This window comes from Mauremys reevesii, linkage group 6 (genome assembly GCF_016161935.1).
Source record: "Mauremys reevesii isolate NIE-2019 linkage group 6, ASM1616193v1, whole genome shotgun sequence".
NCBI classification, from domain to species: Eukaryota; Metazoa; Chordata; order Testudines; family Geoemydidae; genus Mauremys; species Mauremys reevesii.
The window spans coordinates 15404052-15422032 of record NC_052628.1 but is presented as its reverse complement, the minus strand read 5'-3'; the positions used below and the strand labels follow the sequence as shown (position 1 = coordinate 15422032).

The 17981-nt window shown below is 41.2% G+C and overlaps 1 protein-coding gene across 2 annotated transcripts in view; it reads left to right on the top strand.

Annotated features, from left to right (window-relative positions):
* Positions 1-17981, top strand: part of MYO5B (myosin VB) — a 347217-nt gene that overhangs the window by 114246 nt on the left and 214990 nt on the right. For both annotated transcript variants that reach the window (XM_039543124.1, XM_039543123.1), the window contains exons 3-4: positions 606-777; positions 3135-3279. In XM_039543124.1, the coding sequence (XP_039399058.1) occupies positions 606-777; positions 3135-3279 (317 nt within the window). The remainder of the gene's footprint in view (positions 1-605; positions 778-3134; positions 3280-17981) is intronic.

Below are 17981 nucleotides of genomic sequence, written 5' to 3'. Positions count from 1 at the left end.
AAGGACTCTGGATTCTGTGACTCTGGCTGACCTTAGAGGAGGATAAATAAGGATGCACATGTCGGATTCATTGATGCTTTTACTGTTTTTGGTATATGGTACTGTGTGTTACTAACACTTTGAGGTAGCTTGTGCCATCTCCTTCCTTGGTCACCCCTAAAAACTTCCTGGGTTTGCTTTAGACAATGAGATTAGATAAATGTATTCAGTAAGGGTGAAATTCATCCCTCAGCAGTGAATTTTGTCCTTTGAGCAATGTCCAAAGGATTTGCCCTTATTCAGTACTGGGAAATCCCTAGGGAATACAGGAAATATGAAAGCAATATTGTTTAGTTATCCAAAAATAATTGAAAATATTTTTTAAAGGGGTGACTGCTGTGGATGCATAGAACTCCTGTTCACTTCAGTAGTGCACATTCTCTCTGGGCTTGGATTCTATCTATCAATGGGGCTTGGATTCTGGTTGGGGCCTCTAGGTGCTAATGTAATACAAATAATCTTTTGATGGCAGAATTATCCCTACATGAGTTAAAAAAAAATAAAGAGAGAAGCTAGACAGTTTTTATTTTTTAACCATTTTTTGTGTGCAATTTGTATTACTTCAGCTCTACGAATATCCAGTTGATCTCAAAACCAACCAACTGCCCTTCTTGCGTAATCCTGATATTTTGGTGGGCGAAAATGACCTGACAGCTCTAAGTTATCTCCATGAGCCTGCTGTCCTACATAATTTAAAAGTCAGATTCTTGGAATCGAATCACATCTACACCTACTGTGGTGAGTATTAAAATATATCTGCATCAGGGTTTGGGGATTTTTTTGCACTGTTTAATATTCATTTCTTATATGCTAATACTGATCTTTTTATAACAATTTAATATTTACATAGCTCCTCTGATCTGAGGATTTTACCATATACAGTAAAAGCTGTGTTAGCCAGCACTTTACCAGCTGGAAAGCTCTAGGAACCAGCATTTCTGATATCCATTAAAAGTCCAGTTGATGCAGGGCCGGTAGGCTCCCTACCTGGCTCTGTATGACTCCCTGGAAGCGGCAACATGTCCCTACTGCTCCTAGGCAGAGGAACCGCTACAGGGGCTCTGTGCATTACTCCCACCTTGAAACCTGGCTCCACAGCTCCCATTGGCTCAGAACTGCAGCCAATGGGAGCTGCGGGGGCGGTGCCTGTGGGTCAAGGCATTGCACAGAGCCCTCCTGGCCCTTCCTCCACCTAGGAGCAGCAGAGACATGTCACTGCTTCCGGGGAGCTGCCCAAGGTGAGTGCTGCCTTGATCCAGCACCCCAAAACCCCCCTGCGCCCCAACCTCCTGTTCCAAGCGCCTTCCCATACCCAAACTCCCTCCCTCTTAGTTAACTGGAATTTTTGACTTACTGGCACCCCCCTACCCATTCCACCAACATGCCAGATAACAAAGCTTTTATTGTATTCATTAATTAAGCCACACAACGCCTCTGTGGAGCTCATAATGTAATACCTGTCTTAACAATTAGAGTGACTGAGGTGCAGAGCGGTTAGTAGCAGAAGTAGGAGTAGAACCCAGGTGTCCTGTTGCAGCCTACAAAAGGTGTTAGGTTAAGAAATGAGTAGAAATTAGACTTTGGCCTAAGTATAGAGGAGTGAGAAATTGAGCTTGTTAGTATGAGCAAAAGTTAGAGAGAGAAGTTGGAGACAGTAAGATGGGAAAATTGAAGTTAGCAAAGATGTAACCCTGGGTTACGTTTTGGTTATAACTGGTTTCAGCAGGGTTTTTTGAGTGTTTTTTTGAGAATTTGGAATATGTTATTCAAATGCTATCTATATCGATAGCAGGAGAAGGACATTGATTCAGATTTAATTTAAATAATGTGTGTTCTAAAGAGCCAATAAAGAGATGGAGGAAATGTGAATATGGTAATGAGTATGTTTAATGTTAATTAGTATTATAATGGATTATAAAAAGAGTAGCCTTGCTAAATTGCAAGAGATCTCCAATTAACACCAAAAGGGTACCGTTAGGTTACAGGATTATAAACTATACTTCATTCTGTTGTCAGTGGGCTGATCACCCACTGATATGCTCTTCTGTCTTTCAAAGTGAGTATAACTGTAGTACCTGTGTAAATGATAATTGTATGCCTGTTTTTCTCTTGAAGTTCGGTTCTATCATTCAAAGTGCCATCCAGGGTCTTCTATTTAATTAAATTGTCTGTCTGTAATGGACCTCGAGGCTTGAACTTGAAAACCAAGTTTGGTTTATTGCATTCTTAGCTTTAACAACTTAACATCAATTAAGAACATTTAAAATTCAAGGTTAAGCTGTCCTCCTGTCTCTACCTGTAGCCACCAGACCACACTCCTTCTACAGCAGGTTAAAATAACATTAGTGTCTGATTTAAGCCCCCAAACCCAGAAGATATTTAGAGGAAGGTTTCTGATGCTATCCTCCTCTCAGGCTGTTGTCAATAGCTAGTGCAGCACACATACTTTCTGAACCATACAGACAACCCTCCCAAATCCATGGGGATCCCATGGATTGGTTGATATCTTCCCCCACGCTCCCAATATGGATAAGATGACACGATGGGGCGGGGTGCCGTGTTTTTGGATGACTGCAGTTCCTAAGCCCAGTGGTGTGACTTTATGATGAAGTGAGCAGTCTGGATTTTCTACAGGAAGGCAAAGAGGAAGTTTTTAAAGATTTTTAATTCAGATCTTTCATGTTCCTTCAATATGATTTGTGCATTTAATTTCTGATAATCTTACCGTTTTGCATTTTCATCTGAAGTCCAGAAACCAAAATATTTTGAGTCCAATGGATGTTCAATTATGTGAATATGGCTTATCTAGGGCAGCATCTTTCAACTTTTTTGGGGGAGGAAATGCCAAAAGGGCCTACTTCATATGATGGACTTATATTCATGTCATATATTTTATGCTCCTCTTCCATAGCTTAATGTGAGTTCTTTCCACCAGTGATTTAGCCATTTCTACAAGATTCAAAGAAAAGCTGATGTAAGAACCTGGACCCTTTTTTCTATGCATTTTTTGAATCTCCTTATATTTACAAAAAGGTTTTAAACTATTTTGACTTTATTTTAATTCTAATGTCTGCATGTTTGTCTGTTTTATTTAGGTATTGTGCTTGTTGCCATTAACCCATATGAACAACTGCCAATCTATGAACAAGATGTCATCTATGCATACAGTGGCCAAAACATGGGGGACATGGATCCTCACATCTTTGCAGTGGCAGAAGAAGCCTACAAGCAAATGGCTAGGTGGGTGATATGTTGGTTAAGAGGCTTACACTCAGAAGCATGGCTGTTCTTCCTTCATGGTGGTGAAGATTATATAATTTCAGTGAAAATTAGTGTAATTTTATGGAGGACAAGGCAAAATTTTGCATCTCAGCTAGGAAGAAAACCCTATGCAATATCTGGGCCTTTTGTCTTCATAAATCCAACAAAAAAGGAAAACTTACCTTGAGGGTCTTATGCTTCCCTAGAGTGGGGTGTACCACACTTTTTCTGCTCCCAACCTCAGCCCAGCGGTCTTTCAGCAGTCCTCTGATCTGTGAGGATGCCAACTCTTTAGAAGTTTAGAATATCCTGGTTCCTGTGGCAGCATCCTGTTTGGTTGTCTGCCTGACGCCAGACACATTGTGGTACAACAACTTTCACTGGTCCCTAGTGGTTGTGGCAGCTTCAATAAACAAGCATTTCAGAATACCTTTTAAATCGACGTTGCTGAGTCTGTAAATGACCTCAATATGTGCAGAGTGGAGTTGTATGTCAGACTGCAGCTCCATCCCATGTAGACAGTTGGGTAGTGATGAGACACTGTAGGGCAACCCACTAGTTCACGAAGTCATTGGGAACCCATACATTTTTTACAGCTGTGGTTAACCCTAGAATCTCAGGTCATGTTGCCACTATGTAAGCACGGCTCAAGTGAGTAGGGTGACCAGACATCCCGATAATAGGGGCTTTGTCTTACATACGCAACTATACCTCCAGGAAATGTGGTCTAAATTAAATTACTACAAGGTGGGTGCACAACTTGTTGAAAAAAAAACATATTCAGCGTGATTATCAATGATTTGCTATCAAACTGGGGGGAGGGGTAACTAGTGGGGTCCTGCAGGGATCAGTCCTGGTACTTAGATAATGGAGTGGAGACTGTGCCTATAAAAATTGCAGGTGACACCAAGGTGGAAGGGGTTAGGATTAGAATTCAAAATGATCTTGAGAAATTGGAGAATTGTTCTGAGAGCAACAAAATGAAATTCAATAAAGACAAGTGGAAAATACTACACTTAAGAAGGAAAAATTGAATGTACAGTTACAAAATGGGAAATAACATAATAAATGTGATGCTATTGTTAAAAAGGCTAAATGTTCTGGAGTTTTATTAATAGGAGTGTTGTATGTAAGACACAGGAGGTAATTGTCCCACTAGTAAGGCAATAGCTGGAGTACTGTGTCCAATTCTGGGTGTCAGACTTCAGGAAAGATGTGAATAAATTGGAGAGAGTCCAGAGGAGAGCAACAAAAATGATAAAAGATTTAGCAATCCTGACCTATGAGGAAAGATTTTAAAAAAACAAACTGGGCATCTTTAGACTTGAGAAAAGAAGCCTGAGGCGGGACTTGATAAGTTTTCAAGCACGTGAAGGGCTGTTATCAAGTGTTTTCCATGTCCACTGGCTGTAAGACAAGAAGTAATGGGCTTAATCTGCAGCAAGAGAGATTTAGGTTAGATATTTAGAAAACCTTTCTAACAACTGTATAAGGGTAGTTAAGTTCTGGAACAGGCTTCTAAGGGAGGCTGTGGAATCTCCATCACTGAAGGTTTTTAAGAACAGGTTGGACAAACACCTGGCAGGGTTTTTCTAGGTTTATTTGGTCCTGCATTGGTGCAGGGGGTTGGACTCGATGACTTTTCAAGGTCCCTTCCAGCTCAGCATTTCTGTGTTTCGAGTATTTTATAGTTTTCAGCCTTTGATTCCTAGTGGAGCACTAATGCAAAATACTCTGTTAAACTTAAATTATTAAAGGTCTGACATAAATCCATACAAACAAGAAAATGAGTTAAAACATGGAGCCCAATCTTTATAGGTGCTGAGTGCCCTTGGGTGCTATTGAAGCTGATGTGTTGAGGGTAGCACTCAGGATGCTGCATGATCAGACCCAGGACTGATGATGCTTATTGTTTCTCGGTGTTGCTGAGACCAGTGAAAGATGACTTTTCCCTGTGGAATTTCTTGAGTATACTCATTATCTCATTAGTGTTTTCTGTGTTTGATACACTTTTATTAGTTTTATTTCTTTAAATAAAAGAAGGAAATAATGTGTCATTGAAACAGAGTATAGACTTTATCCATGTATAATTGTTCTCTTGAGTCCCTCAGTGGCAGTGTGAAAGAAAGTATTTATTAACATAATGCGGTGTAGAAAAGAGTTTTTTAAATACCTCCTCTTGATATAATAGCAACTTCCCTAAGGAGCCCTACGGACCCTTTGCATGGATTACTGATAAAATACACTAAATTTTTCCCCTTTGGGTACTGACTATTGTTTCAGTATGATTTAATTTACATTTTGTCAACAAATTATTGACCTCAAGATACGAAAGCTGGCAGCTTTGATCTTGACATTGGGAGTTGATGAATTTAAGACAATAGCATGCCATGTAATCCGTATGGCACTTTTCATTTTTGCAGGAAGTATGTATTGAGGTGACCACATAAAACTGTCTTATGACAGTGAGAAGTATTTGATATTTAGAATTAACGACATGACATTCCTTCACATGGGGAGGAATCTGTGCTAATGGAAGATGCTACACAAGAAAATGAATTTTTCTCTTTATGCACAGCATGGGTGGCAGCAATGTGAGCTTCCTTGTACCACCCTGCCAATGTGTTTCAAACTTGCTTTGAGTGCGCCATTCCCAGAGGTGAGAAATGGTTCAGTCTCCACATCCATAGAATTCTGGCTGCCTCTGCTGTGGCTTTTAAAACAGGTAATGTGCTGGTTGTGGCATTTAGAACAGAAATGAGATCTTCGAGCACCATTTCTAAGTGCCACCAAATAATTTCCATTGGACAGTTTATATTTGTTGCTAGCTGACTGGGTGGGACTAGAGATGGAATGTTTCCATAGCCCATTGCCATTCTTTTAGTGAGTGAGTTCACCGGTGATTGATCTTGTATTAACCTGATGCCATTTTAAGACTTGCCAGAAAGCATCTGATATTGCACGTGTTTTGTCAGCTGGTTGTAATTCTGAAAGATTTAAACCAGATCTGGTCATGTTTTTTTCTCACTAGCTGAGGCAGTCAAGTGTTTATCCTGAGCAGCTTTATAGGAAAGTTATGGGACCAAAATGTGAAAAATAAAATATTATGTCAAACCTAAAGATGCTCTGTTTATGACACTGGTGAGCTCTGTTGTACGAAGCTACTGCTTCGTACAACAGCAGCTCTTATTTGTGGTCATGATGGAATATGGAGCTTCTGTGCTCCCCATGGCTTAGCCTGAGTGACCTTGTTGCTACCATTATATAGTAGTGGCTTTTTTGGACTTTTTATTTGGTATTCTGGAAGATAAGTGTTGCTGGTGTCAGTGTGCAAAGAAACTGTTGTTTCCCTGTCAAGGCCGGATGCCTATTATGAATTCAGCACAATAACAGTCTGTAAATGAGAAGATACTGAAAGTACAGAGGGAAAAAGCCATCCCAGACTTATTTGCTACTTCACTGCCTTTACCATTCTGCTGGCTTCAGTGGGAATCTGTATGTTAAGCCATAATGTTGCAGTGACCAAGGAGAGAAAGATGTACTGTACTTAGCTTAAAACAGTAGGAAAGCCTTGTTTGGTTTTTTAACTGTGGACCTCCAGAGCTAAAAGTATGAGCTGCTACGGCTGGAGCTAAAAGGAGCCACGACTCTGTAGCAACAACTGTCCTCTGTGGGTCACCACAATGAGGGGCTGTAACATGCACACTCACCCACGGGTTACATATACTCTCAGCTGTTTGTGCTGCAAAAGCAATTCCCAACCTTTCTGTGTGTGCTCAGAGCCAACCTTCCTGTGCACTGTGGTCTACAAGAGTGTTTTTGGTGCTTGTTAATACCCAGGTGCCCCAGGCCTCAGTCCGTTCCTATTTAAAGCACAGGCACCATTTCTCCAAGTGTTCTGAATAGTGCCAAGCGCATCACTGACTCTCCACGGAGATGAGAAGTTTAATGCTTCTGAAGTGCAGTGGACATGATGAGCCCTATAGAAATGCTAAACAGCAGCTGTAGCATGCTGACCTGATCTTGTGAATGCCAGGAGCTCTTCTGGCAAGGTTCACGGATGTGCTTAATGGCAATTATTCAAAATCTGGATAGTCCCTTGTGGCAGTGGCACCTCCACCTTTCCAGACTACTGTACCCCTTTCAGGATTTGTCTTGTGTACCCCCAAGTTTCACCTCACTTATAAACTTCTTGCTTACAAAATCAGACACAAAAAGATGCACACAAAAAAGTGTCACAGCAGACTGTTGCTGAAAAATTGCTGACTTTCTCATTTTTACTATATAATAATAAAATAAATCAACTGGAATATAAATATTGTACTTACATTTCAGTATAGAGAGCAGTATAAACAAGTCGTATGAAATTGACAGCAGATGGTTGTAGTGTTTTTGTTTTATTTATTATTTTTTTAAACCAGATCTGACCTTCTGGTCCTTGGCAGAGGAGGAAGAGTAGTCTTCTCTGCTGTGGACTTCTGGAAACTTCCAGGGTTTGGAGTTTTCAGGGGTGGCACTCTGTGGTTGGTCTTGGCTCTAGAGAGAAGTTTGGAGGAAATGGAGATAAGCCCTCAGAGTCTGGCACACATTTGGTACTATAGAGCGCCTCAGTTCAGCAGAGCACTTAAATATATGCTGAACGGTAAGCCTGCATTTAAGCCTACTGAGTGGACCAAGACTGGACTGACACATGTCCTTAAAATGAAGCATGTGTTTGGACCCCAATTCTGTAAAGCATGTAGTGTAAACAAGCTGAATCAAGCCCAGATATTCAAGTATTCATTGCCGTGTATAAGTAAATAGGCACTGTTGCTTGAGACTGACCAAAGATTGTTCCAGTTAGGTAGACGCACCACACGTGATATGAGAACTGAGCGCAAAGTTTAATGATTCTTTTTTAAATGAGCAGCTGTTAGGATAAAACACTGCAGTGTTTTGGCAAGCCTAAAGAGCACTGAATGACAACAATGTGAGTGCTCATTTTGTGCATCTTTGCTGTTGCAATGCCCAGGTCCTAATGATTTGTATGAAAAATATTGACACTATTAGCTCTCGTCCTGCAGAACTATTTGGGAAAGGTTTTAAAACTTTTGGGAAATAAAAACAAACAGATTTATGTCTATATTTCTACTCGTGAAACAAATCCAGGCTGACTGGTTGCTTCAGCCACAAACTGCTGAGCCAGTCATAACAATGGAGTGAGGACTGCTCTAGTGAACATCCTGCACTCATGCTGAACACTGGATTATACAGGCATTACAGCTTCAGTGCAAGCATCCGTGTAAGTGAATATAAGCATCCTTGCATACCGATGCAGAGTACTGGGAATTGTGGCCCTTTACGACGGCCTGGAAACCTTGTTATGTTTTCCAGAGAAAAATGTTTTGTCGAAATTGTAATGTTTTTTGCAGAAATGTGCGTGTTTCAATGAAAATCTTGTTGAAAAAGGTTCCCGAGATCCAGGATGGACTTTCTGGATGGGAGGAAAATGGAGCGATTCTGGAATAGCCAATAGCTTGGTGGCTAGGGCATTTGCCTGGAATGTGAGACCCAGGTCAAGTCCTTGCTCTGTCTGATTTGAACCTGGGTCTTCCACATCCCAAGCAAATCCCGTGACCACTGGGGTATTGGCTGTTCTTATTCTTTCACCGTTCTGCATTGGAACAAAACCAAACTTCAAAACAGTGACATTTTTCACAAAAAGGAATTGCTGTTTTCCAGCCAACCCTAGTTAGCATCATTCTGGAGAACTATGCTTCAACATAGTTTACTCGACAGCTGCAAACAGCTTTCCTGGCCATTATAGACCGGGTCTGTGGGTTTACCCGAGCGAGCATTTTTAAAATGTGTGAAATTTTGCCCACGTTCTGCACATAATTCACCCTGAGGCAGAGTTTTATTTTTATGCTGTCATGCCTACAATGATGCTCTGCTGTTCTGCTTTTGTTCATGTGTGTTGGGATGCTAGGCTTGGTTTTGTTTTGTTTTTTGTTTTTTAAAAAGAAAGATTCTAAACTGGAAACGCTACTGTGTAAAAATGGCAGCATGCATTTCACTGTTTTGTATCTGAATCACTTCAAAATTGTCAGTGAAGAAATAAAAGGTGATTATTCCAGATTTTGCTCAGTTCTGCAAACACCGCAAGGGGGATAGTTTTTTTTTTCTGGCTGGGTAGTACTTGGATCACCTATTCTCAAGAGCAAAGTTTCAACAGTTGGAACCTGGCTAGCAATACTGTTGGTTGATGTTACATTGAAAATAGAATCCAGCTCAGTCCCCCATAGCTGTGTTGTTCTGTAGTGCAAACAATAGTGTAAAAAGTAGTAAAAACTTAGTTTGGTCAGTTAAAGTGAGCAGAGGGTGAAAGGTCAGCTAGGGTGACCAGACAGCAAATGTGAAAAATCGGGACAGAGGGTGGGGGGCAATAGGAGCCTATATAAGAAAATCAGGACTGTCCCTATAAAATCAGGACATCTGGTCACTCTAGGCTCAGCATCTTTGAAAATTAGGCCCCTATTTAAGTTATTTCATTTTGGGCACCAACAACTGAGACAGCTGAGATCATTAGTCACTTCTGAAAAAATTGTCTTTTTATTCTACAGCATGTTTGAGCTGAGAAACTCAGTGGTTTCAAGATGTTATTTCTCAGTATACCTCTAATATGGCAGTGTACCAGCCAATGATTGACTGCACTAGGTGTGATAGACAGAGAAGCCAGGAGGCCTGACTCTAACCACTAGAAACCTGCCTTCCTGTGTTAAGTATATAGGCTTTGACTGGTGCCCCTATAATTTTGTGCTGCCTAAACCATGTAAGCTTTGAAATTTTCTCTTTGCAAAGGGACATCAGAATAACAACCTTCAAAAAACTCAAAACGATACCCGCTATTTGGAACTACTTATGTTCTTTATCTTGGGCTGACATTATAGTAATTGCAGACTTAGAAACAAAAGAGAGGGACTCTAAAATTGCACCACAGCACCATTTAAAGTGTGTTTTTTGGAGGCGAGAGGTTATTTGATTGAAGCGTGCCTGGGAGTAAGTGCACTGTGGGTCTTTTAAAATGTAACTAATTATATTTTAATCAAAAAGCTTTTGGAGGTGCTTGATGTTCTGAAAAGTTTGAACCTTGGAAGTTTCTTTTTTCCTCCCTCTAGCAGCATAAGGACCATGATGAAGTTATATATCAAGTGTACTCGTTATGGTTGCATGTTTGATGGGATAGGGACTCTAATGTGTTGGGGCCTGCAGCAGTCAGACAAACCACTCGGGCATTTGCCATGCCAATGTGGAGCCCTCCTCAAGTCTAGTGGGACTTTCATGAGTGCAGAGGTCTACCCATGTGGATCAGCTTGCAGGATGCCAGCCTGAACATCTATTATCTGGTCTATTTATTAATAAGCTGCTATTCTTTTGACGTCATGGATATAAAACTCTTAACTTGTCAAAAGTCTGCAATGGATGGAGATTCAAATTAAGACGAAACGATTACAACACTTACACTATGTCTACACTACGAGCTTGGGTGTGATTCCCTGCTCATGTACACGTACTTGTGCGTGATGGCTAGCATGAGCATAAATAGTGGGACAGCCACCATAGCACAAGTAGCGACACCAGTGGCATGGCATAGCTGTTCCAAGTTCATCCTGGCAAGGTTCAGCTGCTTGTGCCACTGTGGTTGAGCTAGTGCGAGTACGTGTATGTGACCTGGGAATCACACCCCAAGCTCGGAGTGTAGATGTAGCCTCGGACAGAGTCACTAACCTGAGGTGATCAAACCTGCACAACATCTAAAAGGGGAAGCGCTATGCCATAGATAGGACTGGCTCCTTTGAGAGAGAGTGGTCCAAGGCCCACCTGTGACTAATTAGTCACCACCTTGTCAGGCCTAATGAGGGATATCTGGCCTTTATAAAGGTCATTGGGGAAGCTCCCTGGAGAGGTAATGAGAAAAAGCCACTATAGGCCAGAAGGACTCTGGCAGGAGCCCAGGATGGGCTTGGGAAGAAGGAATTAGAGAGAGAGAGAAAGAAAAGAATCCCACAAAGGTTCTCCAGGAAAGGGCAAAAACCGGGGTGAAAGGCTGGGAATCCTAGATAACACTGCACCTAGCCCAGGTAGGGTGATGGGGTTTGTGTATTGTGAGGCATGACGTAAAGCTGTATGAAGCCCAGGTGGGCTAGAGGATGTTCTGTATCTAATTGCTCTGAGGGAGAAGATAAAAAGGCAAAGTCTGGAAGAGGGAGGCCTGGATCACATCTGGGCTGGGAAGGAGCAGACTAGCAGCCAGGAGGAGTGCTTGAGAGCCAGTGACTGTGACACTGTCTCTCTAACACATTGGATTTTTATAAATTGAGATGGTTGATATTTTTCAAAAATTCAAAATCTCTATGGAAACTTTCAATATTTTTTTCCAAGAAAGGATACATAATTTTTTTTTTTGACCAGCTCTAGTAAGTACATTAGAAAGTAAAGGACATGCGCTTGGATTTCCAAAATACTTTTTGATAGGGTTTCTCACTGGAGGGTAAGAGAAACAAAAATAGTGGTGGGTGGGTATGGCAGGGCATGGAGAGTTTAAGGCAATTTTGATTCTAGGTTAAAAACCGGTGGAGTGATAGGAAACAGTTGTAGTGATCAGATGGCTGTTGGAGTGCAAAGGTGTGAACAGTGGATAAATATTGGGACCAGTGTTATGAATTTATATTGTTGCAGGTGCTACCATATGGTGCTGTGTTATAGTCTTACGACTTGGTGTGTGAGCAAGTTTTTAATCTTGGGAGAAATGTACTGTTTGTTTTTCTCTATTGTAGTTTCTGTGGGGGAGCTGTGGCAAGCAGCAAGGAAGTATACTTTTTGCCTTAAACTTTCTAACTAAAGTCAATTCTTGATGCTTCCTGGAAAACAGGCATTGGTTTCGGCCAAAGATCCTTGAAAGAGGGTATTTCTTGAGTGTTGCTTGTAACCACTTCTGTTTGAGGACTGGTGTGCAAATAGAACAAGAATATGATCTGCTGTCATTGATTTATTCTCCAATCAGATGCTGATGGTTAAAGTCCTGACATCTGCTCCTTCAAGCAGTGAGACTAATCTATACTAACCATATTGAGAAGGAAATGGAGAGTGAGTTGGAGAAGTTTGCTGTAAACACTAGTTATTTTGCTTAGTAAAAGCTATGCTGGATGATGGAACTTTTGAAGGATTTAAATGTATTAAGGCAATTCACCTTCAGGGCAGAAGATTAAATTCAACCTGGATAAAGCACATAGGCAAAAACAGTACAAACTGATCTCGTGCTGATGGACTCTAAACTTTGAGGATCCTCTGAGAGCAAACACTTAAGCGTCTTTTATAGAGAGACCAATAAAGAAGCCTGCTAAGCATGCAGCAGTTTTTTAAAGGCAAATAGGGATGCTTGGGTTGTAGGAGAAAGGGATGGAATACAATACAGAATGTATAATGACCTATCAAATAGCGCTATACTTTCATGCTGAAGACAGGCTCCCATCTTCTTTGGATTGCCTCACTTTAGGAGATACAATGGAGATTGAGAAGTCTAGTGAAGGTCATTGAAGGTAGCTTAATGGATTCCAGGACATTGAGAGACTGCAAAAGGTGGCATTAGGGTAAGAAGAATTAGAGGCAATTCGATATTTTACCTTATTTGTACCCGTATTTCATAATACACAACCATTGCACAAAGTCTAGGCATGTGGACAGAATTTACAACATCCATTAATGTACAAGAAGAGGTAACATAGACCTACCTTCTGCCTACACCCCTCATACTACTACAGCTAATACTAGTAATAGAACACAACATCAGCAAGCATCTTCCACAGCAGAGGGGAAGAGGTCCATTTGCATCTGCCCCATTCACTGGCAAATTCATGGATGAGCAGCAAGTACCCTGAAGGCCACCAAATTGGGATCTGTTGGAACAGTAAGCAGAGTGAAGGAAGTTCTGAAGTCTAGGGCCTTCCCTGGAGAATGCCCTGCCTTTACAAACTGAGTGGTGCAATGGTCCGTTGTCGGGAGCATGCACAGGAAGGGGAGTGGTCTTGTAAGTAGCCAGGAGTCAGGACAAAATAGAAGGCACCTAAATCTTGCCACCTTCAGGCCAGGTTACAAAACTCATCACTGCGGGAATGGCTTCCCCAGATGTTGGAGCAGAAGAGTCCAACAGTGTTCACATGGAAAACCATTTAACATCTAGAACAAGAGAAGAGCAGAGGATTTGAATCCTTTGGAGAAAACTCAGACATGTAACGGTCCCATAATATAACGGCGATGGATTCTTTAGAAATGTTTACGGATGCAGTGTGAGAATAAGGGAATACTCAATTGGTAAAAAGTGTGCTAATTTAAGACACATACACAGCACATAGTTAACTCGTGGGATTTGTTGCTAATGGAAGGCATGGAGTCTGATGCTGTGGCTGGTTGTATAAGAGGCGTGGGTGATTTTATGGTCATTACTAATAATTGTTGTTCTGCTGTCCTAAGATATTGCCATAACCGTTTAACACTTCAGGACATAAAATAATTGTCTGCAGGTGAAGAAGATTCTCTAATCCCATCTTCTACCTCCACCCTCTTCTAATATGAAGCATTGCTAACTTGGCTAGATGAACTAGGGCTTGGTCTCTTTGCCTTTCGCTGAAGCATCAGACATGTGCCCTTGATGGAAACACGATACAAGGTTAGATAACCCAGCAATCTAATTCAGTGTGACACATCCTTTGTTCCCTAAGCATCAAAGTCACTTGGCAAACCAAAACTGCTTTGTATACGCTGCATACCCACAAGAAAAGTGTTTGAATTGCATTTTTTCCCCTTGGGAGAATAAATATATGTAGAAAATTCCAGTGTTTCAGCTGTTCATTCACATGTTACAGGGAAAGTTTGCTGTTTCCTATCTGGTTCAGGAAATGTGAAAAGAGGTGGAATTTCTTAAATTAAGAAAGCTACTCGCATTATACTCTCAAGCTTGTTCAATTGATGCATGCAGAGAGCTCCCATTAATGTTAATAGGACTTGTATGAACTGTACACAGGGGAGATACTCTATTTCTTAGGGCTCTATCCCAACACGTTGCTGATAAAGACATTCAGTGGTTTGGCTGTCACTCCTCCCCACCTCTTGAGTCCCTGTATTGGCTCTTATCATATAGAAATATAGGGCTGCAACTCCGACCCCCTGCCATGAGGCAGGACCAAATAAACGTAGAACACCCCTGAAAGGTGTTTGTCTAACCTGTTCTTAAAAATCTCCAATGATGGAGATTCTACAACCTCCCTTGGAAGCCTATTCCCGAGCTTTTAACTACCCTTATAGTTAGAAAGTTTTTCTCACATATAAACTAAATCTCTTTGCTACAGATTAAGCCCATTACATCCTGTCCTACCTTCAGTGAACATGGAGAATAATTGATCACTGTCCTCTTTTTATAACAGCCTTTAACGTATTTGAAGATTGTCATCAATCTTGATCACCTTCTATATCACACTCAGTCTTCTGGGGTGAAATCCTGGCCCTATGGAAGTCAATGGCAAAATTTCCATTGACTTCAACGGGCCAAGATTTCATCCCGCATTCTTACATGCCTTCTTGTACCCTATGCTCTGCTAGTTCAATTCACCTTAATTGGTTGTCTCCTCCCACAAACTGTTCTTCACCTTTTCTCATGTTGTATGGGACATCCTCCTTGATTGTATATTGTAGCAGAGAGGCAGCCCTGCTCTAGTATATCGAACTTGCTTTGATCCGCTAGAGTACTCCCCTGGAGCACTGCTTTACCGTGTTATATCTGAATTTGTGTTATATCGGGGTAGAGGTGTATCTTGAAACCTCATACAAAGTAACAAGTTCTGACCGTGCAGCTGATAAGCAAATGGAGTGACCATTCTGCACTCAAAAATAGCTCTCACAGTAGTGAATGCTCTGGGATATTTTGGAGGTAAGATTTTGGCTGGGATACCAGGGTGATCCCCATGCTGTTGCATGACCTTGTTAGTTTACATGCGGAGAGTCATCAAGATGAGCAAAAGTGACTCTGGCAGGCAGCAGTGGTTACAAACCCAAGTCATCTTGGGTATGAGTGTTACCAGTTGAGAGTCCTTGATACTACAATGTTGAGTGAACATAGGAGTGTCCAAGATTATGGCACTGAAGGCACCATGCCTGTACATGGTACAGCAGTCCTCTTCCATGCTATCAGATGCAGGATTGGGGCCTAGGGGCGGGGGGGGGGGGGAGATGGTTAATTCATAACATTTACTTATTTGTAATATGAGAGCAGTGAAACAGAAAAAGCTTCTGTTCTTCAACAGAAATTCACATCTGTGTCATCACACACCGGAGGATTAAAACTATGCAGTGAAAGAAAGGGTGGGATTTGGTGGGAAAATTAACCCCTGGGCAAAAATGCAAGAGGAATAAAATTGATACAACAAATACAATGATTATATATGAAAAGTGGAGAAATATTTTAGATTTGGCAAAATATAGGTAGATAAATTTAGCCAAAACTAAACAAAGATGTACGGCATACAAAATTTATAGGCCGTTCTGATGCTTTTGCTGTTGAGATTTTTCCTGATATTTTTTTGCTGTTCTTCATTGCCAGTTGATCCAGTAAAAATTGCTTGTCTCATTCTGCTGCTGGGCATTTAAGCATTTGATTTAACTTGGGACTTTGGAAAATTCTTACCTCTATAGGAGTCATAAGAGAGGGCATTCTTTAACTTTCCAGTGGAGTTATTTTAAACCCTAGCTTTACATTAAAGAGGGATCAGAACCTCAGCCATTCATCAGCCATCCCTGATGCCTAGAAATTCTTTTTTGTGGATTTTGGATCTAATGAGACCTGGCTCCTTGGTCTTGGAGTTTATAAAGCAAAAACAAACAAACAACCCCCGCCCTGAGATCTTGCAAAACCCAAATCAATGCACAACTTTGTCCATTACTGCTTTTTAGAAAGGCAGCTGTTAAATAAGCATGTCAGTACCTGCGAGATACTAGACATGAGTTAAAAGGAGTTAATGATGAAGTAGATAAAGAGGAAGAAGAACGTAACAAAGGGAAGTCTCAGTGTTTTCTGAACAGCAGCAGCAGGCAACTTTGTCCTAGCCCGTCACCCAGTGGAATAAATTACAAACCAAGACTGTATTAAAAACTTTATCATCACAGGCCATGTAGTGCTCACTGATGCTCGGGAGCTCCTATTAATAAGAGTCGAGACATGCTAAGAAAGCCAGGGAAGAAATATCAGATCAGTCAGAACATTCATTTCTGGCCACATGCTCAGAGTCCTTCATCTTGTTTAAGTTTCTAGTGAATTCAATTGATAGTAAGGGGGGCGGGGATAAGAAATCTGAACTTTAACATGATCATGATGCTTGTAAACCCAATTGCAAATATATTTAATTATATTTTTGTTAGGGATGCCATACTTCAGTGCACTCCCATAGTAGCCTTATAAGCGCCACTTCAATATCATGAGAACGTTTGTATTACAAGATCATTTCTTTATGATGCCAAAGGGACTCCTGAAAAGGATGGACACAGATCAGTAGTTCACATAAACCCATTGTGTAATAACGTGGAATAAGCAGGATTTCCCCACGATTAAAAGTTCCAAACGCCTGCACAAAGAAAGGCACCTTAATTAATTAATTAGCCCCATCTAGTAGGATTTCCATGGCTTTGGCTGGAAGGGTAACTGATCTGCCAGAGCTTCATATGGAAATGCTTTGATCTTTGCGGTGACATCTGAAGTGCACCGTGGTAGATTATTATTTTGGCATACATGGTGTCAAAGGAGTAAGAAGGCTAAGAAAAGACGTGCATCATTTTTGCATGGAACTGTGCACATGTTCAAGGTGTAGCACTGAATAAAAAGTAATGTGCTGTTTTGTAATTTTTGTCTTGTGATTTGAGAAGAGTAAGTTACCATTCTGCAAGCTGAACTCTTATGTGGTACTACTGCCGTGAGTGTAATGAATTCTGAACTTGTCCTTTGTCATTCATTACACATGTACTGCGTGAATGTGGGGCCTGCTCCCATTGACTACAGGAACAGGATCAGGCACCATATTTTGAAATTGGGTTCCAGACGTCGCTTCAATTGGGGGACCATTATGCGCCTATCAATACTACTGGATAAGGATGGAAGAACCGGTTATTACAGCCCATGTGACTTGCTTGCAGTACCCTAGACATCATAAGAGATCTATAGCAAACACTCTAAGTCAACCAGACAGTCCAAATGCTTTTCAAGGAAAAACAATTTATTTTCTTTAGCTCTGAGGATTTATTTCTCCATTAATGTCTGTGGAGTTGACCACAAAGCTCCACTGATGTATAATTGAACTGATCCTTGTGTAAGGGTCAAAAAAAGGTCTGTGCATCACTCCAGTCCCATGTGAGTCTTCAAACTAAATGTTCCATAGGCCTTGTGTTGGCCCTCACATGTAGGGCAAATCACCTACAGAGACGAAGATCGTACATCTTATCGGGTGAGAGCAAAACACTAGCTAGACTGCATGAACCTCGCCCTTTTGGATTCATGCTCACCATTATATTTACATGGTCCCTTGCTTTGCGAGTGGGTAAAGAGAAATCCTTTTGTCACACCGTCTGGTGTGGCTCACAGCTGTACGTGCCAATATTAAGTC